This window comes from Muscardinus avellanarius (assembly GCF_963383645.1).
Source record: "Muscardinus avellanarius genome assembly, chromosome: 13".
NCBI lineage: Eukaryota > Metazoa > Chordata > Mammalia > Rodentia > Gliridae > Muscardinus > Muscardinus avellanarius.
The window spans coordinates 6,769,235-6,794,907 of NC_137799.1; the positions used below are offsets into that span (position 1 = coordinate 6,769,235).

Genomic DNA, 25,673 nt, shown 5'->3' on the forward strand with positions numbered 1-25,673 from the left:
TGCAGGTTCGAGGCCAGCCTCGGCTACTTAGTGAGGCCCTCTGCAACTTAGACCCTGTTTCAAAAGAAAGAATAAAAAATCAGGCTGGGGTTGTAGCTCAGAGTTAGAATGGCCCTGGGTTCAATCACCAGCACCACACACACACACACACACACACACACACACGCAGTTTTAACATATCGTCCCAGTGTGACTTATCAGGGTTGGGTTTGTAATACCAGTTCTTGTCCTACTGCCCCTCCATCCGAGAAGGATGGCCGTTTTGGTGAGCAAATAGGGCACCTTGGCCGGGCAGCCCTGCAGCCCTCTGGGACTCGGACGTGGAGTCCAGTGCCTGAGCACAGGCGCGGGTTTTGATTCTGTCTACACTCCGGCAGCCCGACCCCGTACTGCGCGGAGCCCTGTCTCTCCGGAGGAGAGGCCGGCGTGTAACTAACGCCGAGGCCGCGGTGCGTGCAGCCTCGGGACCCGCGGGAGTCGGTGCGGATTAGCCTGGTTTTGTTAATTACCGAGGCGGAGGAGGGGCGCGTGTGTCTGAAGGCGTGCGCTGTCCGCAGGTACACGGCGTGCAGGGCCTTCGTGTCCACCCTGAGCGAGATGAACGACTACGCCGGGCAGCACGAGGTCATCTCGGAGAACCTGACGGCCCAGATCACCGCCGACCTGGCGCGCTACGTGCAGGAGCTGAAGCAGGAGCGGAAGGCGGTACGAGGCCTGCTCCCCTCCATGGCCGGGCCGCAGGCGCCCGGGAGGCCGAGAGCTAAGAGCCGGGGAAACATAAGATGGTGGTTCTTTGTGTGTGGGGGGTACTGGGGCCGGAACCCAGAAGCATTCTACCTCCGAGCTATACCCCCAGCCCTATTTTTTAGTCTTTAATTTGAAACAGGGTCTCCCTGAAAAGGGCCTCACCGAGCCACAGCCTCAGCCCTTTGTATTTTTTATTTTGAAATAGAATCTTGCTGGGTTTCTTAAAGTCTTTCTCTGTTGCTGAGGCTGTCGTCAAACCTGAGATCCTCCTGTCTCAGCCTCCCCGGTACCAGGATCGTAGGTGTACACCACTGCATCTGGCTTCCCTGGGTCTTCGCATTTCATTTCAAGGATCCTGCGGACAGTGTGAAAGCCACCTACATGTCCCAGGGTACAAATCCCTGTGAGGAATTGAAATATATTTGACCCCATTCAAAATTTTTTAAAGAGTAAGCAGTGACCAGACACAGTGGCTCACACATGTGATCCTGGCATTTGGGAGGCTGAGGTAGGAGGACTGCAAGTTCAAGGCCAGTGAGTGCTAATTTAGCAGGGTCCTGTTCAGTGGTAGAACATCCCTGGGTTAAATCTGCAGTTAAAAAAAAAAAAGGCAATGTAATACGGCATCTACTGTGTGAAATAAATGGTATTAAAGCAGATGCCTAAGCTGGGCGTGGCGGTGCGTACGTCATCCCAGGCTGTCAGGGGGGCTGTGGTTGTAAGAGGCGTGGGGTCGCCGTCTGGAGGAGAACCAACAGCGAGCCCAGCTCCATTCTGCAGAGGTGTTCCTCGTGTGGGGTTCTGCACAAAAGACGCTCGTCCGCGTCTCCACCGTCACGCGAGCGCATGCGTGTTGCTTTCTGCTTAGTCGTTCCACATATGTGTAACACGTGGATTAATCGTGGCACCTAAGTATATGCAATGTGTATGCGCGAGACGTGCACACGCTTGCTGTGATGCAAAAGGTGTACACGCCCGTGATGGCAGGACGCACGCGTGTCCACAGCCGAGCGGGGTCGTGCTGTCACCGCCAACCTGCGCGCCCTCGAGGCCCCACGTTGAGGCCGCGGCAGGAGGATGGCCAGTTTGAGGTCAGTCTGGGCAACCTAGTGAGACTTTGTCTCAAAATAAAACTTAAAAAGGGCTGGAGAGCCAGGCACAGTGGTGCACACCTGTAATCACAGTACTTGGGAGGCTGAGACAGGAGGACTGCAGGGTCGAGACCAGCCTAGGCAACTCAGTAAAGCCCACGTATCAAAAGTAAAAGTTAGCCGGGCGTGGTGGCGCACGCTTGTAACCCCCGCGCTTGGGAGGCTGAGACAGGAGGATTTCGCAGGTTCGAAGCCAGCCTCAGCTACTCAGTGAGGCTCTCGGCAACTTAGAGAGACCCTGTTTCCAAATAAAATATAAAATGGGTCTGGGAGTATAGCCCGGAGGAGAAAGCCTCTGGGTTTCACCCCAAGTATGAAATAAATAAATAAATAAATAAATTGACACGAAGTTATAAAAAAAAAAACTAAAAGTTAAAAGGTCTAGGGGTGTAGCTCAGAGGTGGAGTGGCTCTGGTTCAGTCTCCTGTGCACCCCCACACACACATACACACACTATAAGAAGGTCCAGACCAGAAAGGGGTTGCTGGCCCCATCCTTCTGCCTGGTCCTCGCAGCCACTGGTCCTCCAGCGCTACGGTGGTCTCCTGCTTTTCTTGTTCACCAAAGTACAGTCGATGTGCATCCGTGGTCAAGACCTTGCGGACAGAGGTCTGCCCCGCAGGCGTGCCCTTTAAAGCTGTCGAGTGCCTGCTCGCCTCTTGCGAGTAACGAACCACCAAGGTTGGCCAGTCGTGTGCTTCTTCTTGCAAATCCGAGTGCACGGTACTTCTTCTGGGGCCTTGGAAACGCAGGAATCAGCCGGGTGGAGCTGGGCCTGCCGGGATGCGGGGACATTCAGCAGTAGTGATGACTGATTGTCCGATCGCCACACTGGCCAGGGCTGCAAAGTGAGGCTTTGAGTAGGTGAGAGCGTCTTGGGGAAACACGGCAGCTCCTGCCTGGGCTCAGGGAGGGCTTCTTGGGCGGCTCAACAGTCAAGGCCTAATGGGTCTCGAGGGACGAGTCTGGGTTGCCTGGAACAACCATTCTATAGGGAGCAGCTGTGCAAAGGCCCAGGGACACAGAGGTGTTAGAACATCTGAGTATAGTTCTTTCTAAACCGTAATTATGTCAAAAACATTTCCACATGACTTTGGAAATATTTCAAAAGAGACACATCCTTTAAGATTAACCCACTGGGGAGCCAGGCGTGGCGGCGCACGCTTGTAATCCCAGCATTCGGGAGGCTGAGACTGGAGGATCGCGGTTCATGGACAGCCTCAGCTACTTAGGCCCTCTACAACTCAGTGAGACCCGGTTACAAAATAAAGAATAAAAAAAAATAGGGCAGGGGGTGTAGCTTGGAGGTCAGATGCCCTGGGTTCCACCCCCAGACCCGAAATAAATAAATAAATTAATTAATAATAAAAAGATTGAAAATAGGGCTGAGGATGTGGCTCCGAGGTAGAATGCCCCTGGGTTCATCCCTGGTACCACACACACAAAAAAAGATTGACTCCTTGGTTTAAAATAAAAACAGGCCGATGAAGGGTTCTCGTTTATCCATATGTGAGCAATGCTGTGTCTGCCTGGAGATGTGCCTGGCTGGGCGAGATGCTAGCTGGGGCCGCTGTTGCCGTGCAGTGAGCCGAGGCCAGGCCATTAAACACCCCACAATGCCCTGGGCAGCCCTGCTCCCAAGCCACGGAGCCCCTGCCGGAACCCTCGGTTCCACGGCAGCTGTGCTAGAGAACTCTCTAAGGGAGACATTTTACTTCATGGGACAGAGAGGAAGGCGTGAAACAGAATCCCGAGGCTCCAGTGGAAGCCCTGCAGCTGATACCTTGATAAAGTAGATACACTAATCTGGACACAGCCTCCCTGCTCCGTGGACTTCCCTTGACCTCCACAAAGGTTTATTTCTTCTTCCTGTTTGTGACTCTGATCAGTTCTCTCAACCGGCCTCCCTCCACCCACAGAGCTTAGCATTTCAGACACTCCCTAAACAAAACCCTGCGTTTGCCTGAGTAGGAAATGCGAATTCTGCTTTGCTGGAGTGAGTCATGAGATGGGAAGCCCGGAGAGCTGGCATCCTCCTCCCTCTCTCTGTACCCTTCCCCCGTCTGTTTGCCTCCTCCTAGCTTCTCACCAGTTTCTGCCTCAGGGCCTTTGCACTGGCTTGTCTGTCCTCAGAAAGCCTTTCTCCAGGTATATTCTGAGGCTGCTTCTAGTTTTTCCCCCCAGGAAAATATGTCACCTTGTCACTGCAGTCTTCCCTGTCCACCTTATTTAAAATGTAGCGTCTCTCTGCCCACCCCTTTCTCTGCTTTATTCTCACCTGGTCCCCTGCTTGACACTTTCCCACAGCGTTTTTTGGAAGGGGGTCGGCGCTGAGCCTTGCGCATGCCGAGCACGCGTCCGCCGCCGGCTGCACGCAGCTTCCCGGCATCTAGCAGCCAGCGAGGGCCCTGCTTGCTTGTGCTCTCTTTCCTTGGACTGGGTGGTCAGCTTCGTGAAGGCAGGGTTCAATGCGGAGTCCCTGGAACGGTGTCTGACACGACACGAGCAGGCTCAGCAAACTCTGCTGGAGGAAAGAAGTAACAGAAGGCCAGGCGCGGTGGCGCACGCTTGTAATCCCAGTACTCGGGAGGCTGAGACCGGAGGATGGCGGTTCTCAGCCAGCCTCAGCTACTTAGCGAGGCCCTCTGCAACTCAGTGAGACCCTGTTACAAGATAAAGAATAAAAAATGGAGCTGGGGCTACAGCTTGGAGGTAGAATGCCCCTGGGTTCATCCCAGTACAGAAAAAAGGAGAAGAAGGAGAAAGAAGGAGAAGAAAGGAGGAGGAGAAAGAAGCTTTGACCTGGGGGTGCGGCTCAGCCTTGGGGTAGAGTGCTTGCCTAGCAAGCAGGGGGCCTTGGGTGCCATCCCTGACGACTGCAAAAAAGGAAGAAAAGAAAAGACAGAAGAAGAAAAAAAGCAGTCTTAGCATTAGCATAGTTTATACTTTTTTTTTTTTTTGGTAGTATTAGAGATTGAACCCACGGGTGTTCTACCTCTGAGCTATGCCCCTCGCACTATTTTACTTTTTATTTTAAAACAAGGTCTTGCTGAGTTGCTGAGGCTCGCCTCAAACCTACGATCCTCCTGTCTCAGCCTCCTAAGTACTGGGATTGCAGGCTTGTGCCACCTACCATGTCCAGCTCTGTTATGCTTTCTGTGCTGGTTAAGGGCCCTCGTATTCCGTTGCCTTGTATCTCGGTCAACATTCTCGCTGTTGTAATACAAAACAACTGACCACGTAACTTAGAGATTTCTGAGAGATTTCAGAGTTCTGGAGATTTCAGAGTTCAGTCCATGTCAGGCCAGAGAGAGAGAGAGAGAGAGGAGAGGAGAGAGGAGAGAGGAGAGAGAGAGAGAGAGAGAGAGGGAGAGAAAGGAGAGAGAAACATGGCTGCCTGGTTTCCATGGGCAGGGCCATTCTAAATCGAAACCATAGCTGAGCGTGGTGACCCATGCTTATAACCTCAGTACTTGGGAGGCTGAAATAGGAAGATCACAGGTTCAAGACCAGTCTTAGCAGCTTAGTGAGGCCCTCCACAGCTTAGTGAGACCCTGTTTCAAAATAAGAAATAAAATAGGGATGGGGGTGTAACTCAGAGTTAGACTGTTGCTTGATTCCATCCCCAGTATCACAAAATAAATAAATTCAAGTCATCATACCATGTTATGATTGAATTATCTTATTTCCACACTGTTAATTGCATGGGAGTGGTGGCACATGCCTGTAATGCAAGTACTTAGAAGGCTGAGACAGGAGGATCGTAGACTTGAGGCCAGCCTCAGTGCTCCTGGGTCAATCTCCAGCATTACAGAAAAATAAAAATAAGCCGGGCGTGGTGGCGCACGCTTATCATCCCAGTACTTGGGAGGCTGAGACAGGAGGATCATGGGTTCAAGCCAGCCTCAGCAATTTGTGAGGCTCTCCGCAACTTAGTGAGACCCTGTTTCAAAAATAAAGAATAAAGTAGGGCTGGGGTATGTCTGGGAGGTAGAATGCCTATGGGTTCCTTCCCTAATACCACCAAAAATAAGTAGATAAATATAAAAAATGATAAAACAGAGAGCTTCAGAGCTGGGTTCTGCTCCAGCCTTGAGGTCCATCTGAGTTTGTCCTCGGCCGTCACCACGAGTCACACGTGAGGGGTTAGCAGAGATTGGTCGCTCCAGAAGGGGAACCATGATGTCTTGTGACACTTGTCAACTCGCCAAGAGCCTGCAGGTGGGAACTGTGGTCCACGGCTCCTGGAGCGGCCAGAACAGGATCCCGAGTTGGCAGGAGTTATCTCAAGACCAGAGGAAGCAATTATCTTGTCCTCCGTGACCCTCAAACTTTTATAAACCTCACAGTATGCCTGCCGACCCCTTACTTAGAATGATCATTTAAATTTATACCCAGATGGCCGGGCGTGGTGGCGCACGCTTGTCATCCCAGCATTCGGGAGGCTGAGACAGGAGGATGGCGGTTCGCGGGCAGCCTCAGCTACGTAGTGAGGCCCTCTGCAACTCAGTGAGACCCTGTTTCAAAATAAAGAATAAAAATTAGGGCAGGGGGTGTAGCTTGGAAGTTGAATGTCCCTGGGTTCCATCCCTAGACCTGGGGGGGAAAAATTATACCCAGAGGTTCCTAAAGTGTATGAAAATCGATTCCACAGTAAAAGTTATAACATCTTTTTTTATTTTTTTTATTTTTTTATTTTTTTTTTTCGGGTCTGGGGGTGGAACCCAGGGGCATTTGACCTCTTAGCTACACCCCCTGCCCTATTTTTTTATTCTTTATTTTGAAACCGGGTCTCACTGAGTTGCAGAGGGCCTCACTAAGTAGCTGAAGCTGTCCCCGAACCGTGATCCTCCAGGTCTCAGCCTCCCGAACGCTGGGATTACAAGCGTGCGCCACCACGCCCGGCTATAACATCTTTTTTTAAAGTGAGGTATTGGAGCCTTGTGCAATGGTGCCCACCTCTAATCCCAGCTACTCAGGAGGCTGAGGCAGGAGAATCACAAGTTTGAGGCTAGCTTGGGCAACTTAGTGAGACCCTGTCTTAAGAAATAAAAAGGACTCAGGGTGCGGCTCTGTGGTCGAGCACTTTCCCAGCATGCTCAAGGCCCTGTGTTCACTTCCTAATACTACAGAAAATATATAATAATCATAACCATAATAATAATAATAATAAAGCTGGGCATGGTGGCACACACTTGTAATCCCAGCATTCTGGAGGCTGAGACCGGAGGATCGCGGTTCGCGGACAGCCTCAGCTACTTAGGCCCTCTACAACTCAGTGAGACCCAGTTTCAAAATAAAGAATAAAAAAACAGGGCAGGGGGTGTAGCTTGGAGGTCAAATGCCCCTGGGTTCCATCCCCAGATCCGCAAAAAAAAAAAAAAATAATAATAATAATAATAATAATAATGATGATGATGTTGTTGGGTATTGGGTAAATCCTAATTACGGGCCTTATAAAGAGGCTTAATTTCAAGCTGGGCGCGGTGGCGCACGCTTGTCATCCCCGCGCTTGGGAGGCGGAGACAGGAGGCTCGTGCAGGTTCGAAGCCAGCCGCGCTGGCTTAAGAGACCCTGTTTCAAAAAATATAAAATAGGTCTGGGAGTGTAGCCCGGAGGCAGAAGGGCTTCCAGGAACCCCGGTACCACCAAAAAAAAAAAAAGAGGCTTAATTTCCTCTAAGGGAGCTTTATAGCATGGGCTGTATCCAATATGTTTAGGAAAAATTGTTTTCATAAGAGATTATAGCATGCAGATAAAACTTAGTATGATTGAAAACAAAAACTAAAAGGAGTTTGTAAATAATCTAGCCAACTTCAAATCCATTCTGTAATTATTATTGTTGGTACTAGGGATGGAAGCGAGAGGCATTCACCTCCAACCTACACTGTCCCCAGCCCTTTTTTACTTTTTATTTTAAAATAGAGTCTCGGCAGGTTGCTGGGAGTGTTGCAGAGTTGCAGAGGGTCTCACTAGTTTTCTGAGGCTGTCCTGGAACCTCCGATCCTCCTGTCTCAGCCTCCCAAGTACTGGGATTACATGTGTGTGCCAATATGTCCAGCTGTGTGTGTGTGTGTGTGTGTGTGTGTGTGTGTTATTGCGTATTGAATCCAGAGGCCCTTTTTATTTTTTATTTTGAAACAGGATCTCAACTAAGGTGCCGAGGGTCTCACTAAATTGCTGAGACTGGCCACGAACCTGGCTCAACCTCTCAAACACTGGAGTTCCAGGCGTGCACCGCCACGCCTGGCTCAGCCTGCCTTTTTTTTTTTTTTTTTTTTTTTGGTGGTACTGGGGTTTCTGGAAGCCCTTCTATCTCCAGGCTACACTCCCAGACATACATATACATACATATATATAAATTTTTTTTTAAACAGGGTCTCTTAGGCCAGCGAGGCTGGCTTCGAACCTGCGAACCTCCTGTCTCCGCCTCCCAAGCGTGGGGCTTACAAGTGTGCACCACCATGCCGGGCCCAGCCTGCCCTTTAATAAGATCACTTCTCTTCTGTGGCAGGAGCCTTCTGGGGCGCTCTGTGGCCAGCCCTGCCCCTTCACTCAGTCCTCGGGTGCTGCCCTCCCCTGGCCGCGGCCTGCACACCGGCCCCGCCACCTCCCAGCCTCCTGGTCGCTCTCCCCTTGCTCCTTAGACGGCCCCTCCAGCCTCCGTGGCTCGCTCCTGCCGTTCATTCCTCTCTGCTCAAGTACCATCTAGTACGTGTCTGCCATCCTGATCCTTGGGAGGCTGAGAAGGAGGAGCAAGCTTTGAGGCCAGCCTCCGCAACTCAGCAAGGAGACCCTGTTTCAAAGCAGAAAAATAGAAAGGGCTGCGGCTGTAGCCCAGAGGTGGAATGTCTCCGGGTTCAATCCTCGGTACCAAAAATGTCCCCTTGGCCTGCCCCACGCCCTGCCCTGTACGCTGTACCCGGTTCCTCCTGCCCCCGGGTCTGCCCCTTACACACGGGCTGCTCTTGCGATAAGGGAGAGATCGAACTGTCCTCGGGACCAGGACACCTGCCTGGGGGCTCCCACTGGTGGCTTGTGTCTGGCTTAGTTAAGGAGGGCAGGAGAAGGCCGCGGAGTCCCGGGAGCTGCGGGGAGGGAAGGCGGCCAGCCTCCTCGGAGGCCCCAGCCGGCACCTCGCCGGCCTGGGTGCTGCCCGCTGCCCCGGCCGCCCGCGTTGGCAGGTGGCATTTGAGGAAAGCGGGCAGGGTCATCGGCAGGGCATTAGCCCTGTCCGTGGATCTGGGGAAGTGGCCGTCAGGATGTCCTCCCCACCGACGGGCTGGGCCGAGGCGCGTCCACGAGCCCGGGCTCGGGCTCAGGGCTGGTGCGGGCCTCCACTGTGGCTCGCAGGGCCGGCTCTTGTCACAGCGGCGTCCTCTGGAAGCCCCTTCTTCCTTCATGCTTTTAAAGCCTTCGTGTTCCTTTGTGGAATCTGAGTTGTGTTTCAAATTCCAGACGGCTGACTGCTCTCTCTTGGCGTTTATTCTTTTTTTTGTCTATCAACTTTGCTTTTTGTGTGTGTGGTGCTAGGGATGGAACCCAGGAGCATTCTACCTCCGAGCTACACTCCCAGCGCTATTTTTTATTCTTTATTTTGAAACGGGGTCTCACTGAGTTGCGGAGGGCCTCGCTAAGAGGCTGAGGATGCTGGCAGAGGACCCCGATCCTCCCGTCTCAGCCTCCTGAGTGCTGGGATTATAAGCGTGCGCCACCAAGCCCGGCTATTTTAATGTTTTCAAAGAGCCCGAGAGCGTGAGGAGCAATTCTCCATGTCCCTCGAGATGCTATTTCCTGTCCCCTTTCTGATAGAAAGAGCCGATGACCTCACCCGCGGCTGCCCAAGAAGCTCCGTTATCTTTGTCCAGAGAACAATCCCTCTCTCTCTGGAACTGGAGGCGCGCTTTTTAGACACACACTTGTTCTCTGTCCAGAGAAGCAAAGTTCTGCCGTTGTTTGTGAGTAAACAACAAATACATCTGCAAGGGGGGTGCTTGTTCAACCCAGTCACTCTTAGAATCCCCCTCGGCCGCGCGCGGTGGCCGCGCTTGTAATCCCAGCCTTTGGGAGGCTGAGACCGGAGGATCGCGGTTTGCGGACAGCCTCGGCTAGTGAGGCCCTCTGCAACTCAGTGAGGCCCTGTTTCAAAATAAAGAATAAGAAGTAGGGCTGAGGGTGTAGGGCTGAGGGTGTGGCTCGGAGGTCGAGTGCCCCTGGATTCCATCCCAGTACAGAAAAAAAAAAAAAGAAATCCCCCCCCTTAAGAATTCCAGATCAAGCTGGTCCCAGATGTGGCCGGCTGGCAGATCCCTCTGCACAGGGCGGTGGGGACAGCTTTTCCTCAATGCTGCAGTTACCTTGGGGGTCGGGGCCACACAGTTGCAGAGGGCCTCACTAAGTAGCTGAGGCTGTCCGCGAACCGCGATCCTCTGGTCTCAGCCTCCCGCATGCTGGGATGATGAGCGTGCGCCACGCCCGGCTTCTTTGTTTTGTTTTGGACCAGGGTCTCACTAGGTTGCTGAGTCTCACTACTTGCTGAGGCTGTCCTCAAACCTGTGATCCTCCCGTCTCAGCCTCCCAAGTACTGGGATTTCAGGCAGGCGCACCACACCTGGCTCAGCTTTCTTTTTTCTTTTATTTTCTTCCTTCCTTTCTATTTATTTATTTACTTATTTATTCATTTATTTATTTTGGCACTGGGGATTGAACCCAGAGGCATTCTACCTTGGGAATTGTAGACCTGGCTTCTCTCTCATTTGACTTTTCTGCAGTGCAGGGTGGAACCCCGGCCTCGGGCAGGTGAGGCGAGTGACCCGCTTCGAGCTTCACTCCAGCCTGTTCTATGTGTGTGTGTGCAGCTGGGGCTTGAGACCAGGGCCATTCTACCTCTGAGCTACACCCGCAGCCCTATTTTTTAAATTATTATTATTTTTTATTTTGAAACAGGGCCTTACTAAGTAGCCAAGGCTAGCCACAAATGTGCAATCCTCCTGTCTTGGCCTCCCAAAAACTGGGATTGCAAGCATACACCATCATACCTGGCGCCCAGACCTTTTTATTATGGTTTTTATTTTGAAAAAGGGTCTCGAGGATGGGCATGGCGGTGCACAATCCGATACTTGAGAGGCTGAGACACAAGGATCACACGTTCAAGGACAAGCTCAGCAATGTAGCGAGACTGGCAGCAACCTAATGAGACTGTTTAAGGTATCACTAAGTAGCTGAGGCTGCCCTCAAACCTGTGATCCTCCTGTCTTAGCCTCCCAAGTACTGGGATTACAGGTGTGTGCCACCACACCTGGCTCAGCTTTCTTTTTTCTTTTCTTCCTTCCTTTCTTTCTATTTATTTATTTACTTTTTTATTCATTTATTTATTTTGGCACTGGGGATTGAACCCAGAGGCATTCTACCTTTGAGCTAAACCTCCAGCCTGATTTTTATCTCTTACTGGGAAACAGAGTCTCACTAAGTTGAGGAGGGCCTCCCTGGCTTTGAACCTCCGATCCTCCTGTCTCAGCCCCCCAAGTACCGAGACTGCAAGCACGGGCCACCCTGCCTGGCAATCGGCTTCCATTTTTAAAGCATTCCTTTAAGAGTTGTTGTAGAGAGCATATAAACTAGGGCTCTGAAATGGTCGTGGGAACCGGGGTGCCCCCTCAGGCGACCCTTGCTGGCAGAGGCGGGGCTCTCCGGGTTGGGGGGCGCCTATCTGTGAAGGCAGGGCTTGGCCCAGGCGGCTTGCAGCGGACCCTTTCTCTCTCCTGGGCTTCTCCTCAGCCTGTTCTGCAGCCTCCTCTCCGTGGCTTCTCCCCACGGTCCTCCCTCCCTTCTTCATTCTTTTTAAAGGATTCTGGCACCTCCTTCCCTGGCCCTCGGCCTCGGTACTGGGGGGCATTGTGGGAGTTGATCAGTGAGGCCCCCAGGGTCCCCTGGGTTCCTAAAAACCGAAAAGAGAAAAGTGCTTAGGCCACCAGGAGGCTGTAAGACAGTGGGATTCCACCTCCCCCGAGAGACAAGAAAGCGCCCAGGTCCGAGCGCTGGCCTTCAAGAGCCTGCGTCCCCTCCTGTCGTTCCCCGCGGGCAGCCGTCTTTTGGGTTTCGGCTGCACTGTGGGGCTGCCCGGGTCAGGGTCGGGGTCACAGCTTGCACTGGGGGACCTCTTCACTCCCCTGGTCCCTTCTCCCCGTGCACCCTGCTGACAGCGGCAGCACCTGTGATCCCAGTACTTGGGAGGCCGAGATAGGAGGATCGTAGGTTCGAAGCCAGCCTCAGCAACTCAGTGAGGTCATGTTTCAAAATAAAAAATAACGGCCTCGGCTACTTAGTGAAGCCCTTTGCAACTCAGCGAGGTCCTGTTTCAAAACAAACAAACAAACAAACAAAAAAATAGGTCTGGGTGCTGGGCGTGGTGGCACACACTTGTAATCCCAGTACTTGGAAAGCTGAGACAGGAGCATCGCAGATTCAAAACCAGTCTCTGCAACTTAGTGAGGCCCTCAGCAACCTAGTGTGACCCTGTTTCCAAATGAGAAATTTAAAAAATCAGACTGGGGAGTATAGCTTAGAGGTAGATTGCCTCTGGGTTCAATTCCCAATACCTAAATAAATAAAGTAGGTCTGGGGATGTAGTTCAGAGGCAGAACACCCCTGGGTTCATTTCCCAGTCTCTCTGTCTGTCTGTCTGTCTGTCTGTCTCTCTCCCTCTCCCTCCCTCCTTCCCTCCTCTCTTTCCTCTCTCTAGTGGAGGGGTTAGTGTTCTCTGGGGTAAATTGCTCTGGCTCCTTCAGTCTGGGGGCCTCCCCAGTGTTCAGGAGGCGGGAGCTACAGTAAGCTGCGTAGCGCCATGAACTTTGGTCAGGACCATGTAGTCGGGCTATTAAGGGTTAGAGAAAGTCGAAAGTGGTTTTCTGACACCTTCTGCCTCTGGCATTTCTCCCTCTGGGCGTTTTGCGGTCTGCGGCGTGGTCTGCCCAGCCATGCTGGTGACCCCTAAGGATCTTGAGTGGGGGCCCCGCCTGTCCCTCAGACCTCTGGATCCCACAGGATTCATCTTGGACTCTGCCTGCAAGTCTCTAGAAATTTCACTCACTAAAACTAAATCTGCAGGCCTGGCCCTCCCTCCTGGGACCTGCTTCTCCCGCCTTTCCTCTCTTCCTGGAAGACGACCTGGTCATCTCTGCCTCTGAGCCCAGCCCCCGGGGCGTCCTGGTGTGTGTGCCCGATCAGGAAGACCCGGGAGTGGGGTGTGGCTTGCCCAGCCTGCGGCAGGCCCTGGAGCCCATCCCAGGTGTAGCCCAAACCAAACCAGAAGGAGATTCTGACCCCTGTCACCTCCTAGACCGGCACAGCCCTTCACCAGAGCTAAACTCACAGTCACCGCCATTCAGACAAGCCCTCGAGGCCCTAAACAGCTCCCGCCCCGCCTGGCCCCAGCTCCTCCCCTTCTCTGGAGGCTTGCCCTGACCCGACTTCCTGAGGTCCTGAACACCAGACCAGACATGTGGGTGCCTTTCCAAGCAGGTGAATTTATCTTTCCGTAAAAAAAAAAGAAAAAAGTGAGCCAGGTGTGACGACACATGCCTGCAATTCCAGTACTTGGGAGGCTGAGACAGGAAGATTGCAGTTTTGAGGCCAGACACAGCAATTTAGCAAAGACCTTTAGCAACTTAGAAATTCCCTGTTCTAAATAAGTCAATCGATAGATAGATAGATAGGACAGAACGGACAGACGGACGGATGGACTGGGGATGTAATTATAAGTCCTGGGTTCCATCCTCAGCACCAAAAAAACCCCACCAGATCTCTGTGTGATGCTGACGTCTGTCTTCACAAAGCTTTGCACACAAGTGTTTGTGGCAGCGAGAACAACCCAAATGCCCGTCACCGGATGGACAGACAAACGGAAGGTGATATAGACACACGACGGCAGGTCATCTGCCAACAAAAAGGAGCGGGACTCATGAGGGCATCGCGCAGTCACAGGGCCGCGGAGATGGGAAGTGAGCCGGGGACGCCCAGGCCCGGGGCGATGGAGGGTTGGCCCAGGAGGAAGGTTCTTCTTTTCTGGGTGTTGAAATGTTCTGAGATAATTGCGGGGATGTCGAACAGTTCTGTGACTACTAAAATCCATTGGCTCATGCAGATTAACTGGGTGAATCATAGAATACGTGAATTCTACCTCAGAGCTGCTAAAAAAGACCTTCAAGGTGGTTGAGGCCTTACACCGTTCCTTACAGTGTAAAAACATTGTCTTTAGAGCCAGGCGTGGTGGTGCACGCTTGTAATCCCAGCGTTCAGGAGGCTGAGACAGGAGGATCGCGATTGGAGGCCAGCCTCAGCTACTCTTTAGTGAGGCTCTCTACAACTCAGTGAGACCCTGTTTCAAAATAAAGAATAAAAAAGTAGGGTTGGGGGCATAGCTCGGAGATAGAATGCCGCTGGGTTCCATCTCCAGTATCACAAAAATAAAAAAACAAATAAACATTGTCTTTTCAGCGGCATCGATGTCTGATGCCTTTGGACTCTAAAGCATTGTAGCTATCGGGGATTTGTTGGTGGTGGTGGTAATTATTTTGCTTTTGTTTTTTTGTATGAAGGATTGAACTCAGGCATTCTACTATACCCCCGGCCCTCTTTATTTCTTATTTTGAAACAGGGACGCTCTAAGTTGCTGAGGTGGGCCTGGAACCTACCGTCCTCCTGCCTCAGCCTCCCGGGGACTGGATTACGGGCCTGTGCCGCCACGCCAGGCTAGCGTTGTATCTAAAGTGTTAAGAGAGCTCTGTGAGGAATCCTGTTTCCATTTCCTCTTTGGTTCCTTTGGCGCTTAGCGTGGAGTGCGCAGGTATTCAGAATTCACCTAGTCACTTCCATGGTGCTGGGCTGGAGCGCAGGCCTCGCCCGGCCGGGCCTCCACACCGAGCCCCGCTCGGCACAAACGCTTCCTCTGAGTTGACTTCGGGGGATCAAATGTTCTTCTCTCGTGTTCTGAGAAAGCCGGGGTTCTCATCCACGCTGTTTCCCCCTTTCTAGAACTTTCACGAAGGACGGAAGGCCCAGCAACACATAGAGACCTGCTGGAAGCAGCTGGAAGCAGTAAGTGGACAGCCGGCAGCCCCAGGACCGGCTCCGAGGTTTTCTTTGTCTTTTTTTATTTTTTTTTGGTGGCACTGGGGTTCCTGGAAGCCCTTGAACCTCCGGGCTACACTCCCAGACCTATTTTTACATTTTTATTTGGAAACAGGGTCTCCTAAGCCAGGCGGGCTTCGAACCTGCGCGCTCCTCCCGTCTCCGCCTCCCGAGCGCGGGGATGACCAGCGTGCCCACCGCGCCCGGCCCAGATTTTCTAATCAGTTTCCTTTGAGCTCGCCTCGCTCAGTAGTAACGAACACACACGAGAGGCGCCGGATGGGTTTTTCTGGTTCATATCTCATTTAATTGATTTCAAGTCAAATGTTCAGCCAGAAATGCACAAGTAGTTTTGTTTTTTTCTCCTAAAAATCATAGGGAAAATGAAGCTGAGCCTCTGTTGATGAAAAGAAATGCAGATTTTTAAATAACTCCCAGCCGGGCCTGGACGTGCTCACTTATAATCCCAGGACTTGGGAGGCTGAGACAGGAGGGCCAACCTCAGCTCCTTAGTGAGGCCCTCCGCAACTCAGTGAGACTCTGTTTCAAAATAAAGAAGGAAAAAGGGCTGGGAATATAACGCAGAGGTAGAATGCCCCTGGGTCCCATCCCCAGTACTGCAAAAAAAAAAAAAAAAAAGGACTGGGAGTATAAGTTGGAAATAAAATACACTTGGGTTCAATCCCCAGTACTGCAAATAAATAAATAAATAAATAAATAATAAATAAATAAATAAATAAAGCTTCCAGAAGATCGGGCATAGAGGCACACACCTGTAATCCCACTACTTGGGAGGCTGAGACAGGAGGATCACAGGTTTGAGGTTAACCTCAGCAGCTTACGGAGACCCTCTACAATTTAGCACAAGCTTGTAATCCCAGTGCTTGGGAGGCTGAGACAGGAGGATCGCACGGGTTCGAAGCCAGCCTCAGCTACTTAGTGAGGCTCTCGGCAACTTAGTGAGACCCTGTTGCCAAATAAAGTACAAAATAGGTTTGGGAGCCCAGAGGTAGAAAGCCCCTGGGTTCCACCCCCAGTACCACCAAAAATAATAATAATACAAATAAATTAAATAAATAAATAAATAAAATGAGGCTGGTGGGGCCGCACAGTGGTGGAGGTTCCCTGGGTTGAATCCTCAGTACCACAAAAGAAGTAAAGTTAAATAGGTTCCAGAATGAGAACGCGTGCCCATCAGTTCAGATAACAGTTCTGCTTTCTCTTGGGACCCTCAGCCTTTAAATAAGCTCATTCCCCCTGCTCAGAATAAGGTGGTTTCTTTTGTTTGTTTATTTGTGGTGCTGGGGATTGGACCCGGGGCGTTCTACCTCTGACCTTCACCCCTAGCTCCTGTTCTATTCTGTTTTTTGAGACGGAACCTCACTAAGATGCTGAGGCTGTCCTCGAAACTGCAATCCTCCTGTCTCAGCCTCCCAAGCGCGGGGATTACAAGTGTGCGCCTCCATGCCTGGCTCCGGTTGTTGAACTGTAGCCCAGGCCCCTCCCGGCAGCAGCCAGGGCGGGGTCTCAGGTACCGAGGAGACCGCAGTAGCTGCCGTGTCCTCCGCCCACAGAGCAAGCGGCGGTTCGAGCGGGACTGCAAGGAGGCGGACCGGGCGCAGCAGTACTTTGAGAAGATGGATGCAGACATCAACGTGACCAAGGCGGATGTGGAGAAGGTGAGCGGGCGGGCATCTCGGGGGGCGAGCATCTCAGAGTGGAGCATCTCGGGGCGGGCATCTCGGGGGGCGAGCATCTCGGGGGGCGGGCATCTCAGAGTGGAGCATCTTGGGGCGGGCGGCCCCAGCTTCCCCTTTCTGATGGAGCTGCAGAGGGCGCTGGGTGGGGTTTCCACTTGTGTCCATCCCGGGGACTGGGTGCCAGCGCGTGGGATCTTGGGTACGGGGAAATGAGCCGTTTGTTTGTTTACTCACCAGGACACTGACCCAGCCGGGTGGCTCGGGCGTCTTCCTCCTAACTTTTGTGTGTGTGTGGCACTGGGGATTGAACCCAAGGGCATTCTACCTCTGAGCTACACCCCCCAACCCTGTTTTTCAATTTTTATTTAGAAACAGGGTCTGGCTAGGTTGGTGAGAGTCTCACTACTTGCTAAGACTGTCCTCAAACCTGGGATCCTCCTATCTCACCTGGGATTACAGGCGTGCACCAAGCTGCCTGGCTTTTACATTCATTCGTTTATTTATTTATCGGTGGTACTGGGGGTGGAACCCGGCGGCTTTTTTACCTGTGGGCTCTACTCCCAGACCTATTTTTTATATTTTATTTGGAAACAGGGTCTCACTGAGTTGCCGAGAGCCTCACTCAGTGGCCGAGGCTGGCTTCGAACCCGCGCGATCCTCCTGTCTCGGCCTCCCGAGCGCGGGGATGACGAGCGTGCGCCCCACGCCCGGCGCATTTTTATTTTTTTGAAGTCACTAAGTGGCTAGGACCCCCCTGAGTTGCCGAGGCGGGCCCAGCCTGCCGCCCCCCTCAGCCTCTCGAGTCCTGGGAGGACAGGTGTGCGCCCTCCGCACTCCCTCGGGCCAGTTTCCCGAGAGCGCGGGGTCCAGCCATTCAGCTCTTCGGCCCCGTCCTCTCCAGAACCTGCTGGACACGGGCCTCTGCGGGCGACCCGGGCGCACAGAGCCTGCTGTGTCTTCCCGGCGGCGCCTGGAGTGTTCCTTCCCTCGAAGCTGGGCTTTCTTTTTCTGAAAGTCGTCAATATGGCGTGAACAGCGCTGGGCTGATAAATGGCAGCATTCACTCGCCGGCCGGGACGCGCGCTGCTCTCGTGGGGAAAGCCGCCTTCTCATAGATCTCTGGCTTTTGCCAGAGTAGATGGAGACAGCCTCAGTTGGGAAGGGCTGGAATTAGTATTTGCTGATTCTGCCCGGTACCGCCTTAAAGACACGGTCTACATTACTATGCCTTCCTTGAAAATTATTTAATATATTAAAACACACAGAAATTGGGAGGCCGAGACAGGACGAGACAGGGATCCAGCCTCAGCGATCTCGGGAGGCCATCCACAACTTAGAGCCAAAATCTACGCCGGGCGCGTGGCGCTCACTGGTAACCCCAGCGTGTGGGAGGCTGGGACAGGAGGAGCGCAGGTTCGAGGCCAGCCTCAGCAAGTACTGAGACTCTCATCAACCCAGTGAGACCCCGTTTCGGAATAAAAATAAAACAGGGCTGGGGGTTTATCTCAGAGGTAGAACGCCCCTGAGTTCAATTCCTAGCAGCAAACACACACACACACAAAAATACAAGGTAATTTTTTTCTCTGTCGGATGGGGTCTAAGGCAGTTAACCAAAGGCGATTTTAGAATTTTTTTTAGTACTAGGAATTGAACCCAGCAGTGCTCTGCCTCTGAGCAACATTCCCAGCCCTGTTTTATTTTGAAATAGAGTCTCATTAGGTTTCTAAGCACCTCGCTACATTGCCGAGGCTGTCCTCAACCCCGCGGTCCTCCTGTCTCAGCCTCCCAGGTACTAGGATTACAGGCGTGTGCCATCATGCCCGGCTCGTTTTCGGTTTTGTGCTGTGTGCTGCTAAACTGAGTTGCTATCCTCAATGATTTCCGTATTTCCAAAGACGTAGCAGATTTTTTTTTTCATACGGAGAACATCATTGTGTTATTTTTATGAAAGTATTACTTAGCTCTTCCCCCAAGGATGTGACAAATTACCCGGTTTCGGCATCACAACATCAGCGCTGATGGAGGGTGTCTAAACATTGAATTTGTTACATTATTTTGCTTTGAATGTGACTAGAAACACTGTAATTTCCAAGCCCTGCTAGCAGTGGGCGGTGGCGCGGGCAGCCTTCTTTCCTGAAGCCTGGCGCCCACCGTGGGATGTCCCACTGCGAGCTGACGGCTCGAGCCCAGCCCCGACGCTTCTCCCCGGTGTCCGCAGATGATGAAATTATCCTTTGTGCCCGGCACAGCTCGCCCTTTTTTCTTTCTCTCTCTCGCGGGTGGGGGAGAATTGAGCCCTTTCTACCTGAGCTCCGCCGCCACCCGCTTTCTTTTTTGTTTCTTTGTTTATTTGTTAGTATAAGGGATGGACATTCTACCTCCCAGCTACACCACCTCCAACCCTTTTTTTATTTTTGCGGTGCTGGGAATGGAACCCAGGGAATTCGACCTCCGAGCTACACCCCCAGTCCAATTTTTTTATCTTTTATTTTGAAACAGGGTCTCACTAAGTTGCAGAGGGCCTCGTTAAGTAGCTGAGGCTGACCGTGAACCACCATCCTCCTGTCTCAGCCTCCCAAGTGCTGGGATTGTAAGTGTGTGCCACCACGCCCAGTGTCAACTTTATTTATTTTTTTATTTTTTTATTTTTTTGGTGGTACTGGGGGTGGAACCCAGAGGCTTTCTACCTTCGGGCTACCCTCCCAGACCCATTTATATTTTATTTTGGAAACAGGGTCTCACTAAGTAGCCGAGGCTGGCTTCGAACCTGCGCGATCCTCCTGTCTCCGCCTCCCGAGCGCGGGGATGACAAGCGCGCGCCGCCACGCCCGGCTCGATTCTCTGTTTTGAAGAACAGGGTCTCACTAGGTTGATGAGGGTCTCAGCACTTGCTGAGGCTGTCCTTGAAGCCGCCATCTTCCCGCCTCAGCCTCCCGCGTGTTAACGGTTTAAATGGTACCGTGGGATCTTTTTCTTATTCAGCTAAAGTTTTTTGAATAGAAAAACTAAAACTAATAGGCAGCTTGGTGCAGCTCTAACAAGTCTTTATTACAACCTCAGTAGGAGATAGAGAAGGAAAAAGCAGCGTGCCGGCGCACACGCCGGAGAGCCCAAGAGTGGACCTCTGGCCCCTTTTCGGACCCGGCCGTTATTTGGTCCTGGCATCTTCTCATCAGCGCTGCCAGCGACGGGCCGGGACTCGTTCCTAGGCAGGTGGCGCCTCTTTGCCTCCGGCCGCGCGCTCACTCAGTGCAGGTGGAGAAGCCTCGGCCCGTTGTCCTGGGCAGCGTCGGTTACTCACCAGCGAGCGCGCCGGAGCGCACTTGGAGTTCACCTTCCTGCACCCAGGCCGGGCCACACAGGAGAGGGGGCACTGAGCGCCCCTCCGTATTGTTAGGGCTAGAGTCTCCGTCGGCTCTAGGCTCTAGATGAATCCAGAGCGAAGGGCAGAGGCGGAGGGGCCCTGCGCCGGACCAGCTCTGCCCTCCCCGCCCGGGCCTGGCTACTTTTTCCATTTGGGAAATGAATACCAAAGCAGTTTTCCAACACCGCCGCCCAAGTCCTGGGCTTTACAGGTGGGCACCGCCGGGCCGCTTCCTCTTCCTTTCTGAAGAGTGAAACTCCTGCCCATGGCTTGAAAGCACACATCTCGGTGCTGAGTCCCGACATGGCCATCGGTCCCCCTCCGCCGGGGCCACCTGGCGGGCGTGTTGTGCCGTCACACGGCAGTGGGGCCGGGGGCTTTTCCTCCGAGCACCTGTTCCTTGGGGGGCAATGAGGAAGGAGTGTAGGCTGATTGAATGGGTTTTGTTTTATTTTATTTTTGCGGTACTGGGGATGGAACCCAGGGGCATTCGACCTCCGAGCTACACCCCCAGCCCTAGTTTTTATTCTTTATTTTGAAACCGGGTCTCACTGAGTCGCCGAGGGCCTCGCTAAGTAGCTGAGGCTGGCCGTGAGCCGCGATCCTCCGGTCTCAGCCTCCCGAGTGCCGGGATGACGAGCGTGCCCACCACGCGCAGCTGAATGGGTTTTATTTTCAAGGAAAACTTAGGGCTTTAGGAGTCCCTTTGGCTTGGCCAAGACGCAGCCCCTGGAGTGGCGAGTCTGAGGACATTGGAAGAGCTGCGGTGACTTGGAATCTGTGGCCGGGTTGGTAAAAGATCCGGCGTCATTTGGAACAGGTCGCCCTGTGGCTTGTGGGTCACGTGCTAAAGTAGAAGACAGAAGCGCTCTGCCCCCCGCGTACCTCTTCTGGTGAGACGGAGGAGATAGCACAGAGATCCATTCTGTGGCGTGAAGTCCGAGGATTTTAAAGACAAGGAAAAACTGAGCCATGTGGGTCTGACTCAGACTGAGGGTTCTCTTGGAAACAAAGCTAAAGAAAGAACAGTTAGAACCCCGAGATAAGCCGGGCACACTGGCACATACATGCCTTTGATCGCAGAGCCCGGGAGGCTGAGCGAGGAGGATCACAGGTTTGAGGCCAGCCTCAGCGACTTAGTGAGGCCTTCGGTGACCTAGCGAAACCCTGCTGCTCCTGCCCTTTTGGTTTTTCCTCATTTTTTTTGTTAAGAGACACAGACAGAAACGTACCTCGGAAAGCAGGAGGTGCGCCTTCGAGGAGCATGCAGGCGCCTAGAAGCGAGCGAGCGGAGCGTCTATGGAGGTGCAGAGCTCTTATTTTAGGGGAATTTACCAGGCAGAGGATCGAATCCAGGGACGCTCTGCCACAGAGCTACACCCACGCCTGCTTATTTTAGACTTATTTTGAGGCGGGGTCTCTGTGACCTCAAACTTAAGATCCTTTCGCATCAGCCCCCGTAGTAACCTGTTTAATTCTCATTCCTTAAGAAAATATAGCGGGATGAGGTGGCCCCCACCAGGAATCCCTGTACTTGGGAGGCCGAGACCGGAGGATCGCAGTGTGAGACAGCCTCAGCTACTTAGCGAGGCCTCTGCAGCTCAGTGAGACCCTGCTTCAAAAATAAAGACTAGCCGGGCGCGGCGGGCACGCTTGTCATCCCAGCATTCGGGAGGCCGAGACCGGAGGATCGCGGTTCGCCGACAGCCTCAGCTACTTAGTGAGGCCCTCTGCAACTCAGTGAGACCCGGTTTCAAAAGAAAGAATAAAGCCGGGCGCGGTGGGCACGCTTGTAATCCCCGCGCTGGGGAGGCGGAGACGGGAGGATCGCGCAGGTTCGAAGCCAGCCTCGCGCGCTGGCTTAGGAGACCCTGTTTCCAAATAAAAATGTAAAAATAGGTCTGGGAGTGTAGCCCGGAGGTAGAAGGGCTTCCAGGAACCCCAGTGCCACCAAAATAAATAAATAAAGAAAGAAAGAAAGAATAAAAAATAGGGCTGGGGGTATAGCTCAGAGGTAGAATGCCCCTGGGCTCCATCCCCAGTACTGAGAGACAGACAGACAGACAGACAGAGAGACAGAGACAGAGACAAGGGGCTGGGGCGCAGGTCAGAGGAGGGAGGGAGGGAACTTTTGCTGGCGGTGGCGTGCCTGCGCCGTGAGGCGTTGGCGCCGTCCATCCGTCTCCCGCCCTCACTCGTGACCGTCCGCCATCACGGCAGAGGCCAGGGCGGCGTAGAGCGCCCGGACCGCCATCTCTGCCTTCCAGGGACCCGCCGTCCCTCTCCTCCTCACGCCGGCTTCGCTGTGTTGACAGTTCCCCGCTCTGCCTCTGAACAACATGGGACGGCGCTGCTCGAGACAGACTTGACCGCCAGGGCCCGCCTGCGCCCATCGCAGGCGACAGCTCTGTCCCGGGCCGCCGCCCTGCTCGGGTGCAATCGGGACAAGAAGGAGGAGGTCATCAAAATGAGCGGAATGTGAACTAATATTGCGGAACAGAGAGAGCAGTGTCCGCTCCCCCCGCGCCCCGAATCGCCCCTTCCTCGCTCTCCCTCCCTCGTGACCTCGGCTCTTACATAAGTTCCCCAGCAGAATAGGATATTGTCTCGCGGTCACCGACAGCTGCAGAAATTGTCGCTCGAGTTCAAGTGATGTTTCTGAAACGCCAGGAACCCTTTCCCTTCTCTTGCGGGTCCAGTTTCGCTTAAGCGATGCTTCCCCCGGGTCCAGGGCTCGGGCTCTGGGCCCCTGCTTCATGAAAAGCTAATGCGGTTTCTTCGCTCCAGCGCGGTGACCGGCGTGTGGCCGGGCAGGGGGTCCTCTCCACGCCCGAGACATCGCCCTTTTCTTTTCTTTTTTTTTTTTTTTTTTTGGTTTTAGAAAGTGAAATTTACTTAGCTATGTCATTTCAGCATACTCCAATTCCCGCTCACAGCAAAAATACACTCCCCAACCCACAACATTCACAGTGCTTCCCCTCTAGAGGCCAGGCTGTGATAGCACGCTGGGGGCTTTGGAAGAACTTTCCCATCTGTGAGTTCTAAATTCCATATTTTTCAATCAGCTCTTTAGCTTTAGAAATATAGGCACTCATGGCATCTTCCTTGGACAGCCCTTTTTGGAGGTTCCAGGCTTCCCACTTGGCCCTGCCTTTTACATCCAACATTGCTGGACACGCGATATCAATGTCTCCAGTGATGGCTTGCTTGTAGAGGCCGTAGAGTACCTTCAGCTCTTCACCCTCTGGTCTTGCTTTCAGCTTCCCCACGTCTTTTGTGGCCTGGTCAAAATCATCCTAAAGCCTGCAGGGACATGGTGAAGACGGCGGGGATGCTGCTGCTTGCTCTCCTGGCGGCGGGTACTTACTTGATCAGGTGCTGGGATGCTACTTCGACATCGCCCTTTTCTTCTGGCTCAGTCATGAGTTTTTGTTCTGAAACCCAACTGGAGGAAGTGTTTTAATAGTTAAATCAAAATCTTTGCCATGGCATGTCAGTCTCTTTGGGGGTTTGCATTTCATTTTTGTATGATAGTATGACTTAGAACAGCAGTAGCTTTTAGGTTCTACGTAGCTGCTCCCTATTGAGGACAGAGTAGAATAAGAAGTCAAAAGCCGGCGGGCGTGGGGCGCGCTCGTCATCCCCGCGCTCGGGAGGCTGAGGCAGGAGGATCGCGATTGCGGACGGCCTCAGCTGCCTGGGCCCTTTGCAACTCAGACCGTGTTTTAAAATAAAAGAATGAGGGTGTATTCATTTCAAGTCAACCCCCCTCATGCCATTTTGGCATGGGGCTGTATCTCTCTTTTCTGTATTTCTATCTTTCTAATAAACTTCTTTAAATCTTCAAAAATAAAATAAAATAACGTAAAAGAATGAAAACTAGGGCTGGGCTTGTAGCTGGGAGGTCGAATGCCCTGGGCTCCATCCCCAGCACCAAAAACGGAAGTGGCTGCTCTGAATGCAGGAAATAAATTTCGCAAGAGCAGCATAATCTGAAACTTTAAAAGTTGAAAATGTTTTTCATCTAAACCAAGAGAAAATCACGGAGAACTTCTTCAAAAGAGAACACGCTGTGTGTCGGCCCCGGCTTCGTCAGAGCGGCCAGCGCCGGCTGGGGCCAGAGGCAGAAAAGCGACTTCGTTTTTCTCTCGTTTTTCTCTCGCTTCTGTTTGTCCTGGAAGCCGTCGCACCTGGAGCTTCTGTTTCCTCCCAAAGTGTAATCGCTACGCTCGAACCTGTGTGCAGAACAGCAGAGGTCGGAGTGATGGGACAGCCATCGCATGTCCTGGACTTGGAGGCGGAAATAAAATGTCCATAGATGTTGAGAGAGAGAGAGGGAGGGAGGGAGGGAGGGAGGGAGGCGGTGTGTGTGTGCGCGCATTCTAGGTCTGAGCTACACCCAGCAGTATTTTATTTACTTGTTTTGTTTTGTTTAGTTCTGGGATGGGACCCCGGGGCATCGACCTCTGAGCTCCATCCCCAGCCTTATATTCTATTTTTTATTTTGAAACAGGGCCTCACTGAGTTGCAAAGGGCCTAAGTAGCTGAGGCTGGCCTCGAACCGCCATCCTCCCGTCTCGGCCTCCCGGATGCTGGGGTTACAGACTTGCACCACCGCGCCCGGCTGTATTTTGTATTTGGAAGCAGGTTCTCGTTAAGTCGCTGAGGCTGGCTTCAAACCTGCGACCTTCCTATCTCAGCCTCCCAAGTACCGAGCCTGTTTTTTTGTTTGGTTTTGGTTTGGGTTTTTGCGGCCCTGGCGATGGAACCCAGGGGCATTCTATCTCCCAGCTACACCTCCAGCCCTGTTTTTTATTCTTTATTTCGAAACAGGGCCTTACTAAGCAGCTGAGGCTGGCTTTGAACCTGCGCAATCCCACTGCCTCAGCCTCCCAAATGCTGGGATTGCAAGTGTGCGCCACCACGCCCGGCTTGTTTCTTTTCTGTTTTTTGTTTGGTGGTGGTACTGGGACTTGAACACAGGGACATTCTGCCTCTGAGCTACCACCGCGGCCCACCCCCCGTTTTAATTTTTATACAGGGTCTCACTAAATTGTTGAGGGTGACCTTGAACTGGCGATCCTCCTGTTTTAGCCTCTCGAGCACTGGAACCATAGGCTCCTGCCGCCACACTCGGCGTCCTAGTCTTAATCGCTATCGACGTGTGTTCGCATCGTGCTGGCTGGCTTGCTCATGGTGTGGCGTGGGAAGGTTCATCTCTGAACCCGTTTCCTATCTTACAAGATGAGACTCTGAGCCGGGCGTGGTGGCGCAGGCTTGTGATCCCAGGCCTTGGGAGGCTGAGACAGGAGGATCGCGGGTTCGAGACCAGCCTCAGCCACTGAGTGACGCCCCCTGCAATTCAGTGAGACCCTGTGCAGCTCAGAGGTATACCCCTGGGTTCAATTCCCAATACCAAAATAAATAAAGAGCATTCTAGAATATTATTACGTTTCTAGAATGCAATGATAGATGCATAGAACCGCATGTAACTTTGCAAGAAGGTGCTCACGCCCCGGGCTGCCGCGAGGTCCCCCGGCCCGTGGCGCGTTGAGCAGCGGCTGTTCGGGGCCGTCCTGCCCG

The 25,673-nt window shown here is 52.8% G+C and overlaps 1 protein-coding gene across 5 annotated transcripts in view; it reads left to right on the forward strand.

The window, feature by feature from the left end:
• FNBP1 (formin binding protein 1) overlaps positions 1 to 25,673 on the forward strand; it is a gene marked incomplete at both ends in the record, with an annotated part of 126,146 nt that overhangs the window by 54,048 nt on the left and 46,425 nt on the right. For all 5 annotated transcript variants that reach the window (XM_080709290.1, XM_080709291.1, XM_080709292.1 and 2 more), the window contains 3 exons: positions 558 to 705; positions 14,931 to 14,993; positions 16,601 to 16,705. In XM_080709290.1, coding sequence (XP_080565416.1) covers positions 558 to 705; positions 14,931 to 14,993; positions 16,601 to 16,705 — 316 coding nt within the window. The remainder of the gene's footprint in view (positions 1 to 557; positions 706 to 14,930; positions 14,994 to 16,600; positions 16,706 to 25,673) is intronic.